Below are 19,299 nucleotides of genomic sequence, written 5' to 3'. Positions count from 1 at the left end.
TCGAACCCAAATCCAAATATATGTAAAATAATATGATTCCATTTCAACCTTAGAAACAAGTTTTTGGGGATACCGGCTACGTAATCCCTGTGTTGTTGGGTGGACAACATTATATTTAGGAAAATTTGTCAGAAACCACCTTTTATAATCACTTTTTTGTGAGAAACCACCTTTTAAAAAAAATTGGTTAATTAGCCACCTTTTTGGTTCTTTTTTTGTTGGAAGCCACCACTTGCCGGAATCCGGCGTTGACCTTGATTTACCGGCGTTGACCATCAGATTTTCGCCATTTCTTCCACCTAAGATGCCGGGGGATGCGAGGGAGGTGATGGGCTTAGGGCTGGGAGGGTGGGGATGGTCGTGGGGGGGTGTTTTCCGATGGGTTGTGAGGGAGGAGGGGGGTTGTCGAGGATGCGTGGGGTAGGGGTGTTCGCGGTTTGGGTTGGTGCGGTTTGGGATGTAACCCAACCCAAACCGCAAATATACGGTTTGAAAATTTTCCAACCCAAACCGCACCGCAATTTTCCCCAAACCAACCCAAACCAAACCGCGCAAAACGGTTTGGTGCGGTTTGGGTTGCGGTTTAACCATTTTTTTCTCCGCGACATTACTTTTGTAATCTAAGATAAAAAAAAAATTGTTAATAAGAGTCCAAATAGATATGAAGTTGAATTCATAATTAAACATATATAATGATTTATCAAAAGTGTTAAAGTTTTTTACCTCAAACTTCTTTTTTCAATTTTATACTTGTATGTCACCTTCATAAGTGTATTTAATTTTTTTTTTTTAAATATGTAAAATTGCGGTTTGCGGTGCGGTTTTGGTTTACGAAAATTAAAACCCAACCCAAACCGCAAACCGCGGTTTGCTTGAAATCATAACCCAAACCGCAATTTTAAAACCGCAAACCAACCCAAACCGCGAAAAAACGGTTTGGGTTGCGGTTTGGTGCGGTCCAGACCGCACTTTGAACAGCCCTAGCGTGGGGGGAGGGGGGGGGGTTGCCAGGGATGCGAGGGGGGAGGTGGGAGAAAGATAAAGGGGGAAAATGGCGAAAATCTGATGGTCAACGCCGGAAAATCAAGGTCAACCCCGGATTCCGGCAAGTGGTGGCTTCCAACAAAAAAAAGAACCAAAAAGGTGGCTAATTAACCAAAAAAATTTAAAAGGTGGTTTCTCACAAAAAAGTGATTATAAAAGGTGGTTTATGACAAATTTTCCTTATATTTATTATTGTATATAGCATTACCTATAAGTGTTAATGAAATATATCTAGTGTAACAAATCTACTTTTACGTATGTCGAGATATTATTTTGCAATCCGAATTGCGTGGACCCGGTTCACACTAAAAATAGTGTGGACCAGGTCCAGGCACGTGATCCGTTATATCACTTTAACATACACTATATCATTTTAACATACACTACTCCCTCCGTTTCCTAAAGATCTTCCCACTTACTGTTCCTACAGATACCAAGGAAAATCAAGTTGTGTGGGGCATGGTGTGAGTAAAGTAAGAGAGAGAAAGGGGTTAAGATAAATAAACAAATAAAAAGGGGTTAAAGTAGGAGGGAGAAAAGGAGTAAAATTGAATTAATAATGTAATGGTGAACCATATGATAGTGACATGAGAGGGTAAATAGGGAAATTTGTATTGCCAAATAAGGAATAAAGCAAAAGAGGGAAGATCTTTTGGAAACACCCTTAAACGGAAAGAGGGAAGATCTTTAGGAAACGGAGGGAGTATATCACTTTAACACACACTATATCACTTTAACACACACTATATCACTTTAACACACACTATATCATTTTAGCACACACTATATCACTTTAACACACACTATATCACTTAACACACACTATATCATTTTAACACACACTATATCATTGTAACATACACTATTTCACTTTAACATACACTATATCACTGTAACATACATCTATAATTCATTTAATAAACATATACATATTCATTTTAACATACACTATATCATTTTAATATACACTATATCATTTTAACATACACTATCATAAACTCACGTGATGTGGATCGAGTGCACACTAATTAGTATGCACCGGGTTCATATTAGTTTTTATAATTATTTTGACCACAAATATTTATAATTATATAAAAGTAAAAAATATAAAAATTACATTTTATGAGAGTAAGTCACGAGACAAATCTAACAAGATCACACTTCACTATGTTTTTCATTATGTACAAGTCATAAACCTTAATCAAAGTAAAAAATATAAATAGTGAAAAAAATAAAATTGTTACATTTCATTCGAAACGAAGGAAGTATAGATGATTACATCCTTACTTTTCAAATTTTCTTTTTCACTTCATCATTTGTTATAGTGGTTTGTTTTGATAGGAGAATTAACAGATTACATTAGATTAATGGTAATCGTGAACTTATGAGTGTTCATACTTGATGACATGAAGTATATAATTTCATTGAAAGAGGGAGAACGTCACGTGGACTGTTTGGCTAGCGCTTCACAACAAATCTTTCAAGTTTCAATATAATAATACTTTTTTCTGTTTTTAGAATTTCACACAATGCAGGAGTTTTTTAAGATCAATTTGTGATTTCCAGGTATAATTTTGATAGGCTTGCTATAAATTATAATATGTAGATAAAGACAACTAGTCCAATGTGTTATAAATGGTAACAAGAGGTTAGAGAACCAAAGTATTAGGGCATGCAATAATGTTCAAGAGTTTAAAGATCACTAATTTTTCTTTATAGTTTTTAGAGTAGTTTGCCTTGAACGTTATCACTTTACTAATTGGATTATTAGTGGTTAACCCAATGTACAAATTGAGTTGTCAGGATTTCAAGATTGATAGTCATTTGAACTGCATGGTAGACTTTGCCATCTTTTGTACCATATTAAAAGAATAGGAGGGAAGAGTAAGGTTTATAACCATTATTGTTCCTCTACCTTTTGAGTTGAGTAGAAATGAGGTTTTTAGTAAGTATGTGGTGATGTGTGGTTACCATGTGTGTTTAATGATTGTTTTTATAACTTAAGTTACCGTTCTCTCTTAGGGCCTGTTCTCCCCAACTTATTTTCAATTCAGTTCAGTTTAGTTCAGATCAATTCAGTTCAGATCAGTTCAGTTCAGCTCTTAGCAATACTTTTACTCTCACATATCACTATTCAATTCAGTTCAATTCAGATCAGATCAGATCAGTTCAGATCAGATCAGTTCAGTTCAGTTTAGTTCAGCTGTTTTATGCCGAATAGAACAGGTCCATAATCTTTTTTTTGTATTGTTACAGCCAAATTCAACTTTAGGGCAGTGATCTTCTCACGCTATAGTTGTCAGATAAGTTTATTTTAATTGGTACCAGTTTACGTTCCTACATAGATGACTTGAGTAAAGTGAAATTTTATTAGATTTGTGTCATTTGATCTCACCATTTTATATCATTTATATGAAAGAAAATTGAAAAACCGCAAAGCCATATAAAATCTAGTTAGATCGGTGTCGATATATATTTTCAAAATACTAATTTTTTACGTACTTATATATAACAAAAAATATTAACCCTCAAATTAAAGTTGTGGAGAATTGGTAGATTAAATAAAGATGAAGGAAGTACAATATATAGTAAATTTTTTTGCCAACATAAACTCTCTATCAGAATAGCACATAATGGTCTGAGCATGGTATATTAAGTATTAACGTAAAAGTTAATAGATTCAAAATTGATCGGTGTACATATCTTAGTTAAAAATGATGACAATTCATAGTAATTGACATGTATATGTCATGTTCCACATCATGAAAAACCATGAAATCACCATGCTATTGTTGAGAAAACATGTGAGTTCATTTATGGTTGAAAAACTAAAGTATGGAAGAAAATACAAGAAAAATCAATAATAAACAAATTTAAGGTGTTTCTCATGTCTATACCAAGTTCATTTTAATTACTATAAAAAATCCCGTTTTTGACCCAGGGATCCTAAATTAGTTGTAATAGTTAACCAATTTTACATGTAAGATAAATTTTGTGGCACTTTTTAACTTTTTATCCTTTTTTTCTTTTTACCTATCTACGCTTCTAAAAACTTTTAAAAGGTAAATATAAAAGATTGACAAGAATATTGAACATGCCTAAAAAATTTGTCTGACATTTCTATTGATTATTTGGATCAGATCCATTTTGCCAAATCTAATTTCATTGTGACAAAGTTTGCTTAAATATTTGAGTAATACCTCACAACGTTAAAATGTTGCACGCGGACTAAAGAGAGGAGAGACATAGAGATTGATAAAAAGAAACACCCTTGTAAAAGAGAGAAACAGATATTATATTGACAAAAATATCAACGATGCAAGTAATATAAAACTTTATAAAATAAAAAACGTTGCAAGTATTAAAAACCGGAGAAGTTCGTTCATAATAAAATTTAGTTGAGAATGGTGTGTCCACCCATCTGACCTAAGCAGCAAGATATGAATATTCTGGATGGCAGTCAAAGCAAAGTATTAACCTCCATCCAAAGTCATTAACAGAAAAGCAAGAAAAAGAGGGAAAACAGCCCTGGCCAAAACTGCATGTTTTATAGTATAAAGGTGCCCTTATGCCTTGTTCTAAATGCTAAGAAACCCCAAATGAGAATCAGAATATATAATAACAAGTAAAAGAAACAAAAGCTTCATTACCACAGCTTGTAAAGTACACCCTTTGCATATATGATTTCCTCTACATAAACTCATCCACCATTCTTAACTCTTCTCACTTCATCAAGAGTACTATCATTTCTTCATCCAAAACAACATCCTCTCTTAATTTCTTTCCCTAAACTGCCCTTTCGCCGGCTGGATAACTGAAGAGGTACACTCATTTCCATCACCATGGCTAAGGGTAACATTGTCAATGCACTGCATGCGCTTGGTCTCGTTAGTCTTGTACTGTTCATGCAGAGAAGTGAAGCAACTACATTTACAGTAGGTGGTTCAAAGGGTTGGTGTGTTCCTTCTGATAATAGTCCTGCTTTTAATCAATGGGCTGAGAGAATGCGTTTCCAAATTGGTGATTCAATATGTAAGTCTCACTTCATTTTCATTACTAAAAGAGCTTGTCTAAAACAAAAAAGTTTTAGCTTCGTCAAAGTTAAAGTACATCAACTTTGACTATATTTTTTTATTAGTACGATGCAAAAAGTATTATTATATGAGATTTTTTAAATGTGTTTGATCCTTTAATATATCAATTTGATACCAGTGACTAAAGTTATGCATTGGAAACCGTGAAAAAGCAAACGGATAATAGAGCTGGTCGAAAGGGGTATATAATGAACAATCCTGAATTCCTGATTACTGACACAATGGACTTTTCTCTGTTTATTTGTAGTGTTTGTGTACCCATCAGCAAGTGATTCAGTGCTTCAAGTAACAAAAGCAGACTATGATAGCTGCACCACAAGCTCACCAATTGCCAAGTTCACAGATGGGCATACAGAGTTTAAGTTCAGCAAATCAGGCCCATACTACTTCATCAGCAGCAACAAAGACAGCTGCAACAAGAATGAGAAACTTCATGTGGTGGTGATGGCTGACAGAAGCAGCAAAAGCTCACCACCTTCTCCACCACCTTCGTCTTCGCCCGCTGCTGCTGCTTCCCCTGCCCCAAGCAGCAGTCAGAAACAGCAACAGGCACCTGTTGCATCCCCGCCGATGGACGATGGCACCACCATTGAAGCTCCCTCAGCTGAGTCTAACCCTCCTAATAATGGTGTTGCCTCCATTGTCATGAGTTTTGTGGGTTCTGTTGGTGCTTTTGTGGGTTCTGCTTTATTCCTAGCTTTCTGATTGGTTCTCCATAGATGGAGATATGTATGATGGGGGGATTTATTTTTTCTTTTTCGTTTGATTTTTCTGTGATAGTGAATGTATAATGTCTTGTGATTTTGCTTCACAAGATTGGTGTTTTGTGATTGTTTGCTGTGTTGGATGAATAAGAAAAAGGGTCACATTTGTCTTGTGATTCTCAAGTTGAGGGTTAATTGTATAGGCAAAAGTACATGAATTACATTATATTGTGTGAAATATGTATACATCTAAGTTGTTCAACATCTGATATCATAAATATGGATTACATTTACTATATAGTATTAGTGTGTGAAACGTACATATACATTTCAACAAGGGTCTTGTGGTGGATTGCATTATATATATACATGTACATCTGTGTTTTTTCAACACTTCAAATTTCAATCTATGTTTTTTTGGGTGTGTTGGATGAACAAAACAAACACTTTCGCTCCTCCTATTTCATATTTCATATTCATACATGACATGATTGTATGTTCCAAAGAGTGATGGATAGATTATAGATAGAAAAAATAACGATTTGTATGTATCACGCAAAAGTTAAAGACAAGTAAAACTAATATATTTATGATCAACCCACTAAAAATAGATAATTTTATTACATTATTTCTTAAAAGTTTATCTCTAGTGAGTAGATTATCCATTCGATGGAAAAGATTTTTCACAAATCACAAGATAAGCTAATACTATATTGTTAGTTTGTTACATTGGTAATTGCTACAGAATCTGTTACAACTTCCAAATGTGAAAAGGAACATATGTAGGGCTGCTCAGCGAGTCAGCGTGACCAGTTTACAGCAGTTACACATTTGTGCCACGATTTAATATAGTCACCATCAAAATCAAAATATAATTTAAAAGGATATCTGCCATGTACAATCAAAAGCCCGTCTAGCTCAGTTGGTAGAGCGCAAGGCTCTTAACCTTGTGGTCGTGGGTTCGAGCCCCACGGTGGGCGTCCTTTTTTTATGCTTTATTTAAAGCATGTCAATTATGAACTTTTATTTTTACGTTAACTATAGTTGCTTTTTTATTCAGTTTAATTACAACCAGTTCAGTTCCTAATTTATTTATTATCATTACTATTAATCTCTATTATATAAGCCAAGGGAGGAGGTGTGGTGTCCTTTTTTGAAGTGACTAAAATACCCTTAATGATCTAATTAATGGAATGAAAAAAATTACAAAAGCAAATCACTTAAAAATTCTCATTTCAACTTGCCATATAAAACAAGTTTAAAATGGTATATGTATCAAATACTTCAATCAAAAATTAAATGGACAAAATATTTATACCTCATAAAAAAAGATGGCATACATAACGTGCACCATTGTTGTTAAAATCCCGATTCGAATCTTACGATTTTACGATCCTGGAGGAGCTCACCGATCCCAATCCTACATAGGATCTTAATTTTGTAGGATCTTTCGATCCTGTCCAACCACAAAAAATCACATGGTAGGATCTTAACACGATTCTACGATCCTACGACTCTACGATCCGATCCTACCGTATAAAAATCATAAAGTAATTTCACATATTATATTTCTCCTATTAGATTTTGGTCGCATGTTACTTCAATCTTATAGTATTGAAAAACTATCATCATTTGTTAATTAAAAAATTTATTATTAATATGTGTAAATTTTTAACATGAGGTTCTCACCATATTTTTAGCATAATTATCTTTATTTCATCGAATTGTAGGATCTTACGATCCTACGATCCGATCCCACCGATTCGATTCTACCAACCCCTACGATCCAAAGTAGGATCCCGATCCTGTTAACATTGACGTGCACATGAAAAGTTTGAACATTCACTACCTTTGATACTCTTTAATCCAGTTAAACCAACTCATTATTTTTCTTCTTTCTGTTCAATATTCATTCACAAAAAATTAATGTTAACAATCACTCACAACCTTTTTATTTTTTTACATTAGCGAATTAATATATCTAAATTCATCTAACTGTAGAATTTTTCACATTTAAGTTTAATCATAAAGAAAGTACGAATGGGGTATCTAATAGAATAACAAATTTTGAAATTAACGCACGCATCGCGTGCATATGAAGGCTAGTTATAATTTAATTCAGTTCAGTTGCAATCAGTTCAGTTGGAAATCGATTCAGTTCACTTGCAAACGGTTCAGTCCAATTCAATTGCAAACGGTTAAGTCCAATTCAATTGCAATCAGTTCAATTCAGTTACAATCAATTCGATTTAGGTCAGTTTGTTTTTTTATATGAAAGAAAAATGCCCCAAATGCTGGCTAATTGCACGAAAACGGGACACGAAAACGGACACGGGGATACGGGAACACGGGGAAACGCGAATTCTAAAAGTGAGGAAACGTCGGGGAAACGTTTTGGGAAATCTTTAAACAATCTTCATAAGTAATTTTAGTTACTTAATAATCTACAATTTATTTGTACTGCCTTACCTTTATATTCTAATCAAATTTCAATCGTCTTAGACCTTTTGAATTACTAATATATATAATGGATATGGAATAGTAGCATATAAATACATTGATTCAGTATAGACTATAGTACTAGATGAACTGCATAGTTGATGACAATAGTTGCACGAAGTGTCCATGAGTGTCAAAAACGTTTTCTTGTGTGTTGACACGCAAAACGTTTTCGACACGCAAAACGTCTACCAAACTGAAGTGTCCGTGCATCAGAGTTAATTTTAGTTCAACCATTCCCAAGTCTACGTGAGATTTAGTTACCTTCTATCAAAATTTTCATCTTCCACTGGACTGCTAATTCATAAAATCTAGTTGTTTGATTGATGTATATCCATGTCTAAGTTCAATTTTTTAGGAAACATTAAAAAACCGCAAACTTACTTCTCATAAAAGATTTTCTTAGCTACTCACAAACAGCGAACTAGGTAAGTGGAACTGTAACAATTTTTGGCACTTCTCTCTTGAAAATACTAATAGTCAACTTATGGTGCGTTTTTTCCACTTCAAATCAACTAATTAAACATGATCAATCTTGATTAAAACTTTTTTTAAAAAATTAACATTAATTTATAGATTCAAAGTCATACGACATTTACAATAAAAGTCAAAACTAAACAAATACATATCAAATGAAATAAATACAATTCTAATATGATAAAACTACGATCGTTGAATAGATCTAACACTTTTGAACACCCTTGTCTTTCACATCGCTATCTGATGCAGCTTTCTGCAAGGGGGTCTATCGATCTTTTGTAGTTTTGAAGTAGAACCAGATTCAATTCAAGTGATTGTAAACAAAGTCTTTACATCTGTTGCAACTCCGCACAAATTTCGATCAACAAATCAACATCTTGAAATATACAAAAACCCAAAAACAAATTCTCTAAACTCTCACATGGAGAGAGATAAAACCCAATATATGGGTAGACATAACCTAATATATGGGTAGAAAAACTCTCCATTAGAGAGAGACTGAGATTTATTGGAAACATAAACATAAAAAGCTAGTAATAAAACGAGAAAGTCCCTAGGTTGAAATTTAGGGTTTTGTGGGAGAGGAGAGAGAAGAGAGAAAAAGAAGGAGAGAGGAGGCAATCCTGATTAAACCTGATTGGACTTGAACTTAATCTCATGCAATATGTAAAGTTTATGATATATTGTCGTTTATTTATTTTATATACAAAAATGAATAGTATACCAATTTAGATGGTATAATTGGTGCTAATTCTACCATAAACCCAGGTATAACATTCTCATGGTACACCCAATCTATTTTTTTTGCTTATTATTCGTCTGAAATCATCCAAATGAGCAAAATATACTAAAAAGGAGAGTTTCAAATGAGCAAAATTAGTTTTGGATGTACCATGCACATGATGTTGGAACATTTATAGGGTAATGGGTTTGAGACTCATATGATTATATACTAGAAGAGGAGGAGGTCTAGCATGCAAGAGATTAGAGTACATCAAGTGCCTGTCGCGACCCGCGACCAGTCGCGACAGGCGTCGCGGGTCGCGACCAGCGCCTCGCGACTCGCGAGCTTCTTCGCGGGTCGCGACCTGTCTTCTGCCTTGGAACGCGAAAAGATGCCTTTACGGTTTATTAGCCGTTGTGATGTTATGTTTCCATTTTAATGACTTTTAAGGTCCTTAATTCAGTGGATTAAAGGCCTTTGATTAGTGATTAAGATGGGGGTTATGTGATTAACCACTCTAGTCAATGAAAGGGTTATTTTTCCTATATAACTTTTGGATTCCTATGAGTGAGGGGTTAGAAGAAAATCAGAATTTTCTATACTCTCAAATCTTCTTGCTTTGCTTAAGAGAAACCTTGCAAACTTCTCTTGAGTGTTCTTCAGAAACACAAAACACAAGTTCTTCTTGTTGATTCACTTAGAAGATCATCTAAGTGGATTGTTCTCTCCATTGTATCTCATTAGTTATTTCGTGGTAATCCGGTGATCCTAGATAGGGGCGAAATTAAACTAATAGGAAAGCGTAGTTTCCGTGCCTTGGAGTGTTATATCTGGTTCTCTTGTCGATCACACCTAACACGTGATACATTAGGGTGTATAATGAATGTACTCTATAATTGGTTTTATCCCATATCGATCATCGAACATTAAATCCTGAAATCTCACAGAATAGAAAGAAATGAAAAATAATCAGAGCAATCAAAATTTCCAGATGGAAGATCCCCAATCATGATTTTCAATTACTCATGAAAATACATATTTCCATAATTCCGCATTATGTAGTAAGTAGTAGAAGATTTCAATTGAACCATTTCACTAGAAAAAGAAAAAAAAAAGTATCAGAAGGTTTTGCTGGTTCTCTACTAGAAATTTAATTGATGGCTATTTTTTAATTTGTTGTGTGGGTTGTCATCTTCTAGTGTTGGCGGTTTAGTTTCATATTCCATGCCCACACATAGGAATAGGAGTGTTGGCATCTTCAGCGCCAATGTTGAATTTTGGGACGTCTCCTAAGAGTATGCCCATTGGTTGATCCCAAATTTGGATCATGAGAAGAGAGACATTAAAGGGGAATAAAGAAATAGGAGAGAGAAAAAAAAAGAGGAGAGAAGGCAGCGAACGGATTGTTGCAACGATCTTGCCAAGGAGTAGTTCATTGCCACATGGCGGAAGAGAAGAGGAAGAAAAAAATGGAGCAGGCCCCACTGCTGCTGCATGGCAGACATCCAGCGCCCCTCATTTCTCTAAAATAACGGCTAGGATTATTTATAATTGTTAACGTTGCAAATTTTTGCAATGGACATATTGTCAGTTAAATTTTTTTTTTTTTAACAAAAAAACACCAACAACTATATTTTTTTGTCTATAAATAGAGACCAATATTGAACTACTTTTACACATCTTATTTTTGAGCTTATTTTGTTACTGGAAATCATATTTGTTTCCTTTCTTTATTTATCTACCCCCCACAAAAATAAATTATCTCCTAATTAAAATTAGTTATGGATCCCAAAAACGGTAGAAAAAAAAACCTTCCAAAATTCAAAGGACCTCAACAACATATTAATCCAAGTTTTTATTATTATATGTTATGTAATTCTATATGTATGTGTTATTTCTATTGTTTAATGCAATATCTTGTTATTATTATATTTTTCTGATTAAGTTAATTACCGTATCTAATTATGTATAATGTTAACGATATTAATTTTTACTAATAGTTTTTAGAGAAGGTATTGTGTCAGACTCGTCTTACACAATACAACTGGTCGGACCACTTCAGTTAGAAGCGCTTGTGCTTCAGTTAGACACACTTGGGTTTCAGTTGGTCTTTATTCTTTTTTCAGGTAGTCTTCATTTTTTTCAGGTAGTCTTCATTTTCTTTCAGGTAGTCTTCATATTTTTTTCAGTTAGTCTTTTTTTTTTCAGTTGGTTTCAAATTTTTTTAAACACCAATTGAAACTTATAAAACACCAACTGAAAGAACAACAAGAACTAACTGAAACACTAATAAAGCACCAAGTGAATGAAAGGAAATATAAGAGCAGTTGAAACATATTAAGCACCAACTGAAACATATTAAACACCAACTGAAATAACAACAAGAACTAACTGAAATAACAACAAGAACTAACTGAAACACTAACAAAGCACCAACTGAAACAAAACAAAACCCAACTGAAACAAAACAATACCTAACTGAAAAATATCAATACCCAACTGAAAAAATTCAAAGCCCAACTGAAAATTGTATAATACCTACGCTACCTGGTTGTGGCCAAGGCCCCACCACCAAATGTAGTCATTGGCTTCATTCATCCAGCATCACGCATAAGAGAATTGAAGGCAAGAAAAAGAGAAAAAAAAAAAAGAACGAACTCCAAGGAACCAATTCGAAGAAACGAACATAAGAAGACCGCCATTGTTACTACTTGTTTCCAAGAGAACGTATTGTCCGACGACGGAGGAAGAAGATGAAGGAGCAGCGGCTCCGTTCTCGCGGCTTCGTCCGACGAAACATATTGGGTCAGACGGTCTGACCCAATACTTTTACTAGTATTTAATCACAAACATAAAAATTAGCCAAAATTGTCAACAACTACCTAATATATATCACTTTTCATAAACAACTACCTAATATAAACTTTTTCTTATACAACTACCTAAGTTAATAATTCCGTCAACGTAACACTACCAAAAACGTTAAGTTTTGAAAATTCCGTCACATGTGGCCCACCTTTCCTAATTTCCCACCTTTTACTCTAAATTTCCCTCCTAAAACTATCTAAGGCATTATAAAACCTCGAAAATCTGAGATTGTTGTCAACAGTGGGCGAAAATTCAAGATCCCCTCCTTTATTCACTGAAGGATTATAATTTTCAGGTAAGTTTCCCTTCGTTCCTTTACCTTTTGATATTAGGGTTTATGGAATTGTGTTTGTGGTCAAAAATTGAATGTCATTGTTGATATAATTGGGGAATTGTACTGATTTGAAATTAGGGTTTTTATAAATTGGGGATTTATTAATTATGATAAATTTCTGTTTTTTTGGCTAATTATTTTTTAATTTGTTGGATTAAAGGAATGGGTAGCACATCAACAGGTTTGTCCAATAGAGTTCTTCCCAAAATTTGAAAATGTAAGATTGGTGTGGCAACTCTGACATCATGGACCAGCGATAATCCTGGGAGGAAATTTATAACTTGCAAGTTCTATGATCGCATTAGAAAAATCAGGCATGGCTGTGATGTGTGGGAGTGGGTTGATGAACATCAAGAGGAATGGCAAAGGGTGCTGATTAATCAACTGTTGTTGGAAAAGAAGCTGCTTGGTAGTGATGTTGAAGTACTGAAAGCTGAGGTTCATAAACTGGAACAACAAAGGATGAAGCTTGCTAAGGAGAATGAGAGATTGGTGAAGAAACTGAAGGCAGGTAGCAGGGAGAAGAGAGGAAGTGAGAGTGGAAGGATTAACATTTTCTATGGATTTGTTTGTTTTGTTTTCTGTAATTTGCTATGGATTATGATGAAGAAGTTTGATGTAGCAAATTAGGTAGGATTAATCAACTGTTGTACTAGGCATTTTATCAACTGTTGTGAACTTGGAATGGTTAATCTGTAATGGTTTCTTTTTCTTCAATGAGAAGTACTAAGTAGTAGTTTGTGTGAAAAGATTTAATTGTGAATTTGCATTGTTGTGCACATTAGATTACTCAAAAAAAATCCAACAATACAATAGGATAAGAAGCTTTAATTGTTAATGCTAAAAATTGCTCTTAACATACATTACATTAAGTTGTGTTCTTAGTCCAACAGTAGCCAAAACAAATGGCACAAATAGCCAAAATAAATTGTTTCAGTAATCTTTGCAAATTACACTTGCCAAGCAGGCTTTTTAGCAGGCCCCTTTACAATTTTTTCTTTTTTTGGCTTCTTGACAGCTCCCTTTTTGGCAGAAACTTGTGAGGATTTTTCATCTTGTTGCTTCTCTTTACTTGGCTGCTTCTTCACCCTCTGCTGTCCACCTTGTACTTGATTTGATCCTTGGCTGCTTTGTGTCCAAGGTGGGATGGACTGGGCTACTTGGGCCACCTTGATGTTTGGTTGAACTGGGCTACTTGGGCCACCATGATGTTCCATGCCCATGGGGTTACTAATGCATTCAGTTTCATAAACCTAACACAATAGCTAAACATATCAAACACAAACTGAAAAGTTCAAGTTTCTATAAAAACACATTCATAGGACAAGTATATTACCTTCCTTGTTACTCTGGCCTCCTTTCTACCCCTTTGAGCAACTGTCCAAGGATCCATGTTAAATGGTCTACCTCCCTTGGATTTTTCCTTTGGAGGAGCTGGAGGGTTGTTGCACTTGGTCCTGTAGTGGCCCAACTGACCACAATTACCACATTGGTTCTGCCTCTTAGGCCTCTTAACATAAGTGCTTTGCTTGTCTTGTTTTTCATCAGCTTCTTTTTTTCTTTTCTTAAGAGAAGGTCTGCCTGGCATCTTTCTGATTGGTGGAGGTAATGGATGAGGGAATTCAGTGGCTTCCCATTGATTCATTCCAGGCATAGGTTTTATATAAGGACCATATGCTTGCATATATTTCTCTCTGCTATAAAAGGGATCCACATAGTCCTCTGGTTTCCCCCTAATTCTGAGTATGCAAGCATATGCATGTATGCAAGGAATCCCTGTCATATCCCACTTATTACATGAACAAGACCTATCTCTTAAGTTAACTACAAATCTATCATGCTGGTAATCAACTTCCCACTCCCCCACTCTGGAAGGCACCATCACACACTGCTTAGCTTCTTCTTTCACCCAACTGAAAACCTTATCAACAAAAGGCATAAACCTCCCAGTATAGTTTTGAACCCCATCCCATTTCTCTGTATTTCTTTTCATCACATACCTTCTTATCCATTCAAGGCATGTGATGATTGGTTTATCCCTTGCTTCCTTGATTACTGAGTTAAAAGTCTCACAGAGGTTGTTAAGCAACAAATTTGACTTTGACCTAGTAAGGAAGGCATGTCTAGCCCAATATTTGGGAGGAATTGCAGCTAAGTAGTTATATGCATCTTGGGAGAGGAACTTGATAGCTGCCATCTCAGCTATGAAAGTAAACTAACAACAACCAACAACATTCAACCAACAGATAACTTAATCAATACAATTATCAAGAATAAATATACTATGAACTACATTTAACACATAAAGACTAACCCTTGAACTTGTCCTAGCTGCTCTCCAAAATGACTCTTTGAATGCTGTACCAAAAATTGAAGCTTGAAGTTTGCCCAAATGTGTCTTACACAAAATCTGACCTCAGCTTTTGGGCAAACTGTTTCAACAGCATCAATTAATCCCTTGCAACAATAATTTAGAAATAGGTCAGCAACATATACAAAGTACAACTTTTTTTTAAAATAAAGAAGTTTAATTGCTCACCTTTTGTCTGTCAGACATAACAGTCAAGCCCTCTCCATTGTGGAATCCTATGTCATTAATCAAAAGCTCCAAGAACCATCTCCAACTTTGCTTATCTTCAACCTCAACAACAGCCCATGCCACTGGGAATATGTTGTTATTGCCATCCTTAGCCACTGCTGCCAATATCATGCCAGGGTATGCTCCCTTGAGATGACATCCATCAATACCAATAAGAGGTCTGCAACCCTCTGTAAATCCTACCTTACAAGCCTCCATGCACACATACATTCTCTGAAATGTTGGAGGTGGATTTTGTGCTCCAGTCACTGATACAAGGGCTGATGATCCTGGGTTGTATTTCAGGATTGCACTAGCATAATCATACACCCTTTTGTACTGATCAGATGCATCACCATATATGCTTAGCTTAGCCCTAACCCTTGCAAACCAAGCTCTATGGTACCCAATTGTCACCCCTGTGTCAGTGAACACCTTATGTATGAATTTTTTTAGCCTTTCACCTTGGTCATCTCTGAAGTAATTTATATACTTCTCTGCCAACCACTCAGATGACACTTTACTATTTGCATCAACATGACCACAAGTATGCTCAAGGTCTAGAGTTTTTATTTGCATTGTCATCTCCCTTGGCAAACTCACTGCATACACCTTAAACTTACACTTACTTTCATCATCACACACACACTTCACAATCTTCCCATGCTGCTTGTCCATGGGCAGCTACACTTATACTTGCAATGAGCTGTCAGTCTCTTAGATGAATTGTGAAGCAAATAGTAGTCATAAGTGTTCTCAATAGCATGAAACCTAAGTGCTTTTCTCAATACATACACATCCCTGAACTTCAGCCCCTTTGTCAAGTTGATTCTCTTCTTGAAGTCAACTTCTGTGTTGAATGTAGGGTATGGATCCACTTCATCATCAGACCCTTGCAAACTCCTCAGCTCATCAGAATCATACTCATGCTCCTCAATTAAGCTTATGTCACACTCTTCCTCAACAGTCTTACTCCCAACAGCACCTCTATCAACAGGCTCACCCTCCTTGGACTTATTAATTTCCAAAGCTGCTTGACTTCTTGTCTTAACACCACCCACTGCTGCTGCAACTTCCTTAGTTATACTACCACCTAGTGCTTGTGAACACCTCCCCAACCTCCTCATCCTCTTCTTCAGGTTCAAATTGGACATCTAAATCTGAGAACTCACTATCACTAGAGCCTTCCCCTTCCTCATCTGATAAAGTGGTCTTTTTTGGTTTAGGTTTGACCACTTTTTTCTTTTTTGGACCTGACTTTTTCTCAGTTTTTCCTAAGGCCAATCTACCTTTAGTTGCAACTGTCTTCACTCTAGGTGTGCTTCTTTTTAGAGGGGAGGATGAACTTGGGGGAGTTAATGCTAAGGCAACAGTTGATGATGAGGGATTAGATGAATTTTTAGGTTTTGGAGAAGATGTTGAGATGATGGCAGAAGAACCAGTTGCAGCCTCAGGGAATCTTGGGGGTGATTTTGACTTACTGACCTTAGAATAAAATTGGGCTTTGGTTATAACCGAAGCCCCCTCATCATCAATAGTGGGGCTACTTGATTTAAGCCTAGTTGATCTTCTTATAGGGCTTAAACCTACCTCAGTCTTTGGCTCCTTCAACTGTATTTTTGGTTGAGTGGCTGGTACTAAGCCTAATACTTCAACCTGCCTTCTAGTTGGAGCCCAACTCACATATTTGCTCCTTGGTTTTGGCCCTTTCACCTTGGGCTCCTCCAAAACCCAAACAGTTACCCTATTCCATCTATCTGCACTATCAACCAGCAAATTAATTTCCCTCTCACCTTCAATCTTCACTCTCCCATCACTCAATGTCTTTCCCTTTAGCATAAACCATATACTGAAATTGGCCAAATGTTGCCCTGCATAGTGCATTGCTTCACTACAACTTCTCTTAAACTGTCAATGGTTATGGTTGAAGTCCAATAGTGAAGTTTCATTCCCTGAATTGGAATACTCTTAACCCCATTAATTTCCACAGCCACATACTGAGTTTCCCCATTAATTTCTACAAATTTGCCCCCAAACCAGATATTCATATCAACATACAGTGGCGATTCCCTAAAAATTAAAAAGATTCACTCAATTTCAGCATCCCAAAATTCAGTACAAGAAAAAAAAAAAAACCACATTTACACAGTCCACATTGCAATTACAAACCCTAGAATTATGTTAATTTAAACAGGGCCCATTAAACATCACATTATCAAGCAAAAAGAAAACTAATTCAATATATTTTTGGCTTAATCATTGAACTAGGGTTTCTCAAATTTCAATGCAAATAAACAATTACCACAAATTTTTACATCTTCAGTAAGAGTAAGAGAACAGTGAAATACCTTTCTAAACCTCCAGTTGTTGCTTTATTTGCAATTTGCCACTTCTTTTTTCCCATTTATTCTGCTCTTTGGACCACAAAGGTACTTCTAAAACAAGACGCTGCTGACAGAAGCAAAAAAGACAATGTGAAGCTTTTTCAGGAAGATGGTGATTGATGATGAAAGATGCAGAACAAGGTAGGTGAGAATTGAAGATGATGAGTGAGAAGAGTTAGAGGATGAATTACAGTTAGAGGTTGAATGCGAAAAGCCAAACGAAGGTAAACAAGGGTAAAAGGTGGGAAATTAGGAAAGGTGGGCCACATGTGACGGAATTTTTAAAACTTAACGTTTTTGGTAGTGTTACGTTGACGGAATTATTAACTTAGGTAGTTGTATAAGAAAAAGTTTATATTAGGTAGTTGTTTATGAAAAGTGATATATATTAGGTAGTTGTTGACAATTTTGGCTAAAAATTATTTACATTCAATAATCATTAATTGATTCTTAAATAATCCATAATAAATAAATAAAAAAGATGGGATGGAAAGGAGATTGAGGAGAGAGAATATATGGTGGGGTATAGTAAAAAGTATTAAAATCAATTGTGGATCATAAATGAGGTGGAAGAGTGATAAATTAATAAAGTAATTGATGATCCCAAATTTAAGATCATCCATTGGCCATGCTCTAAGGATCACTATTGCTCAGTAGTAAGCCAAGATTTCAAGGTAAAATTAAAACTTACCAAATCCAAAAAAGTTAATGCTTGATAAACCAATCATATGAAGTATATAATATCTAATTATCCATACTTTTTTCTTTAATTTAGAATTATGACCAAAAATGCTTTGACATTGCTTATCAATCATGGCCGATTTAGGATGATATTGATTTTCAATTGCGCGGTTTAAGGAATTTTAGTCGCATATTTAGTACATGCAAGTATGTTTTCATAAGAGATTAATATGCAGTACTTCTTCTATTATGAAATAGATGAAACGCTTTACTCAAAAAACTCTCACATAAATTATTTCATTTATTTTAGAACAGATGAAATATAGTTTTATCACATAACTGGATTCAATTGAACTAATTGATTTGTGGCCTTAGGGTCTATTCTCTTCGGCATAAAACAGCTGAACTGAACTAAACTTATTGAAGCTGAACTGAACTGAACATATTGGAGCTGAACTGAATTGAATTAAATTAAATTAAATGTAATAAATATATAAATAATATTTTAAACAATAATAATATGAATATTAAATAATAATTATAATGATAAGTAATAATAATGAATAATAATAATATAGTATTTTGGATATTTTTAAATGATATTTATAAATAAATAATATTAATAATCATAAATTAATAAAATAATAATAATAATTAATGATAATAATGATAATTAATAATGATTATTTTATATTATTTGTATTAATATTAATACTTGATGATGATATATAATAACAATAATATCTAAGAAGTAAATTAATATTACTAATTTAATAATTAGATTTAATAATATAAAAATATTTAGTAATAAAAATAATGATTAGGTTGGATCGCGAAAATTACATCATAAACCGTCTTGACGCGATTTGATTGGTTTATGGTCTAAAAAAAGTGGGTTTATTTGTGCTT

General features: G+C 34.7%; 3 protein-coding genes and 1 non-coding gene across 4 annotated transcripts; 2 read left to right on the top strand and 2 right to left on the bottom strand.

The window, feature by feature from the left end:
• Positions 1-4,612: 4,612 nt before the first annotated feature.
• LOC104907062 (early nodulin-like protein 9) lies at positions 4,613-6,042 on the top strand. The gene is made up of 2 exons (XM_010695925.4): positions 4,613-5,076; positions 5,386-6,042. The coding sequence occupies exons 1-2, from the start codon at positions 4,887-4,889 to the stop codon at positions 5,841-5,843; spliced, it is 648 nt and encodes a 215-aa protein (XP_010694227.1). The 5' UTR covers positions 4,613-4,886; the 3' UTR covers positions 5,844-6,042.
• A 707-nt stretch (positions 6,043-6,749) lies between these two features.
• Positions 6,750-6,822, top strand: TRNAK-CUU (transfer RNA lysine (anticodon CUU)). The gene has a single exon. It is a non-coding gene; the product is annotated as a tRNA-Lys (tRNA).
• A 6,425-nt stretch (positions 6,823-13,247) lies between these two features.
• Positions 13,248-15,095, bottom strand: LOC104907145 (uncharacterized). The gene is made up of 2 exons (XM_010696032.4): positions 14,084-15,095; positions 13,248-14,000 (listed from the first exon to the last, which is right to left on the bottom strand). The coding sequence occupies exons 1-2, from the start codon at positions 14,942-14,944 to the stop codon at positions 13,698-13,700; spliced, it is 1,164 nt and encodes a 387-aa protein (XP_010694334.3). The 5' UTR covers positions 14,945-15,095; the 3' UTR covers positions 13,248-13,697.
• Positions 15,043-15,904, bottom strand: LOC130591041 (uncharacterized). Its single transcript, XM_057393928.1, has 2 exons — positions 15,287-15,904; positions 15,043-15,204 (listed from the first exon to the last, which is right to left on the bottom strand). The coding sequence occupies exons 1-2, from the start codon at positions 15,902-15,904 to the stop codon at positions 15,043-15,045; spliced, it is 780 nt and encodes a 259-aa protein (XP_057249911.1).
• Positions 15,905-19,299: the final 3,395 nt, after the last annotated feature.

This window comes from Beta vulgaris, chromosome 4, assembly GCF_026745355.1.
Source record: "Beta vulgaris subsp. vulgaris cultivar EL10 chromosome 4, EL10.2, whole genome shotgun sequence".
NCBI classification, from domain to species: Eukaryota; Viridiplantae; Streptophyta; class Magnoliopsida; order Caryophyllales; family Amaranthaceae; genus Beta; species Beta vulgaris.
The sequence above is the reverse complement of the archived record's forward strand: the minus strand, read 5'-3'. Positions and strand labels throughout refer to the sequence as shown.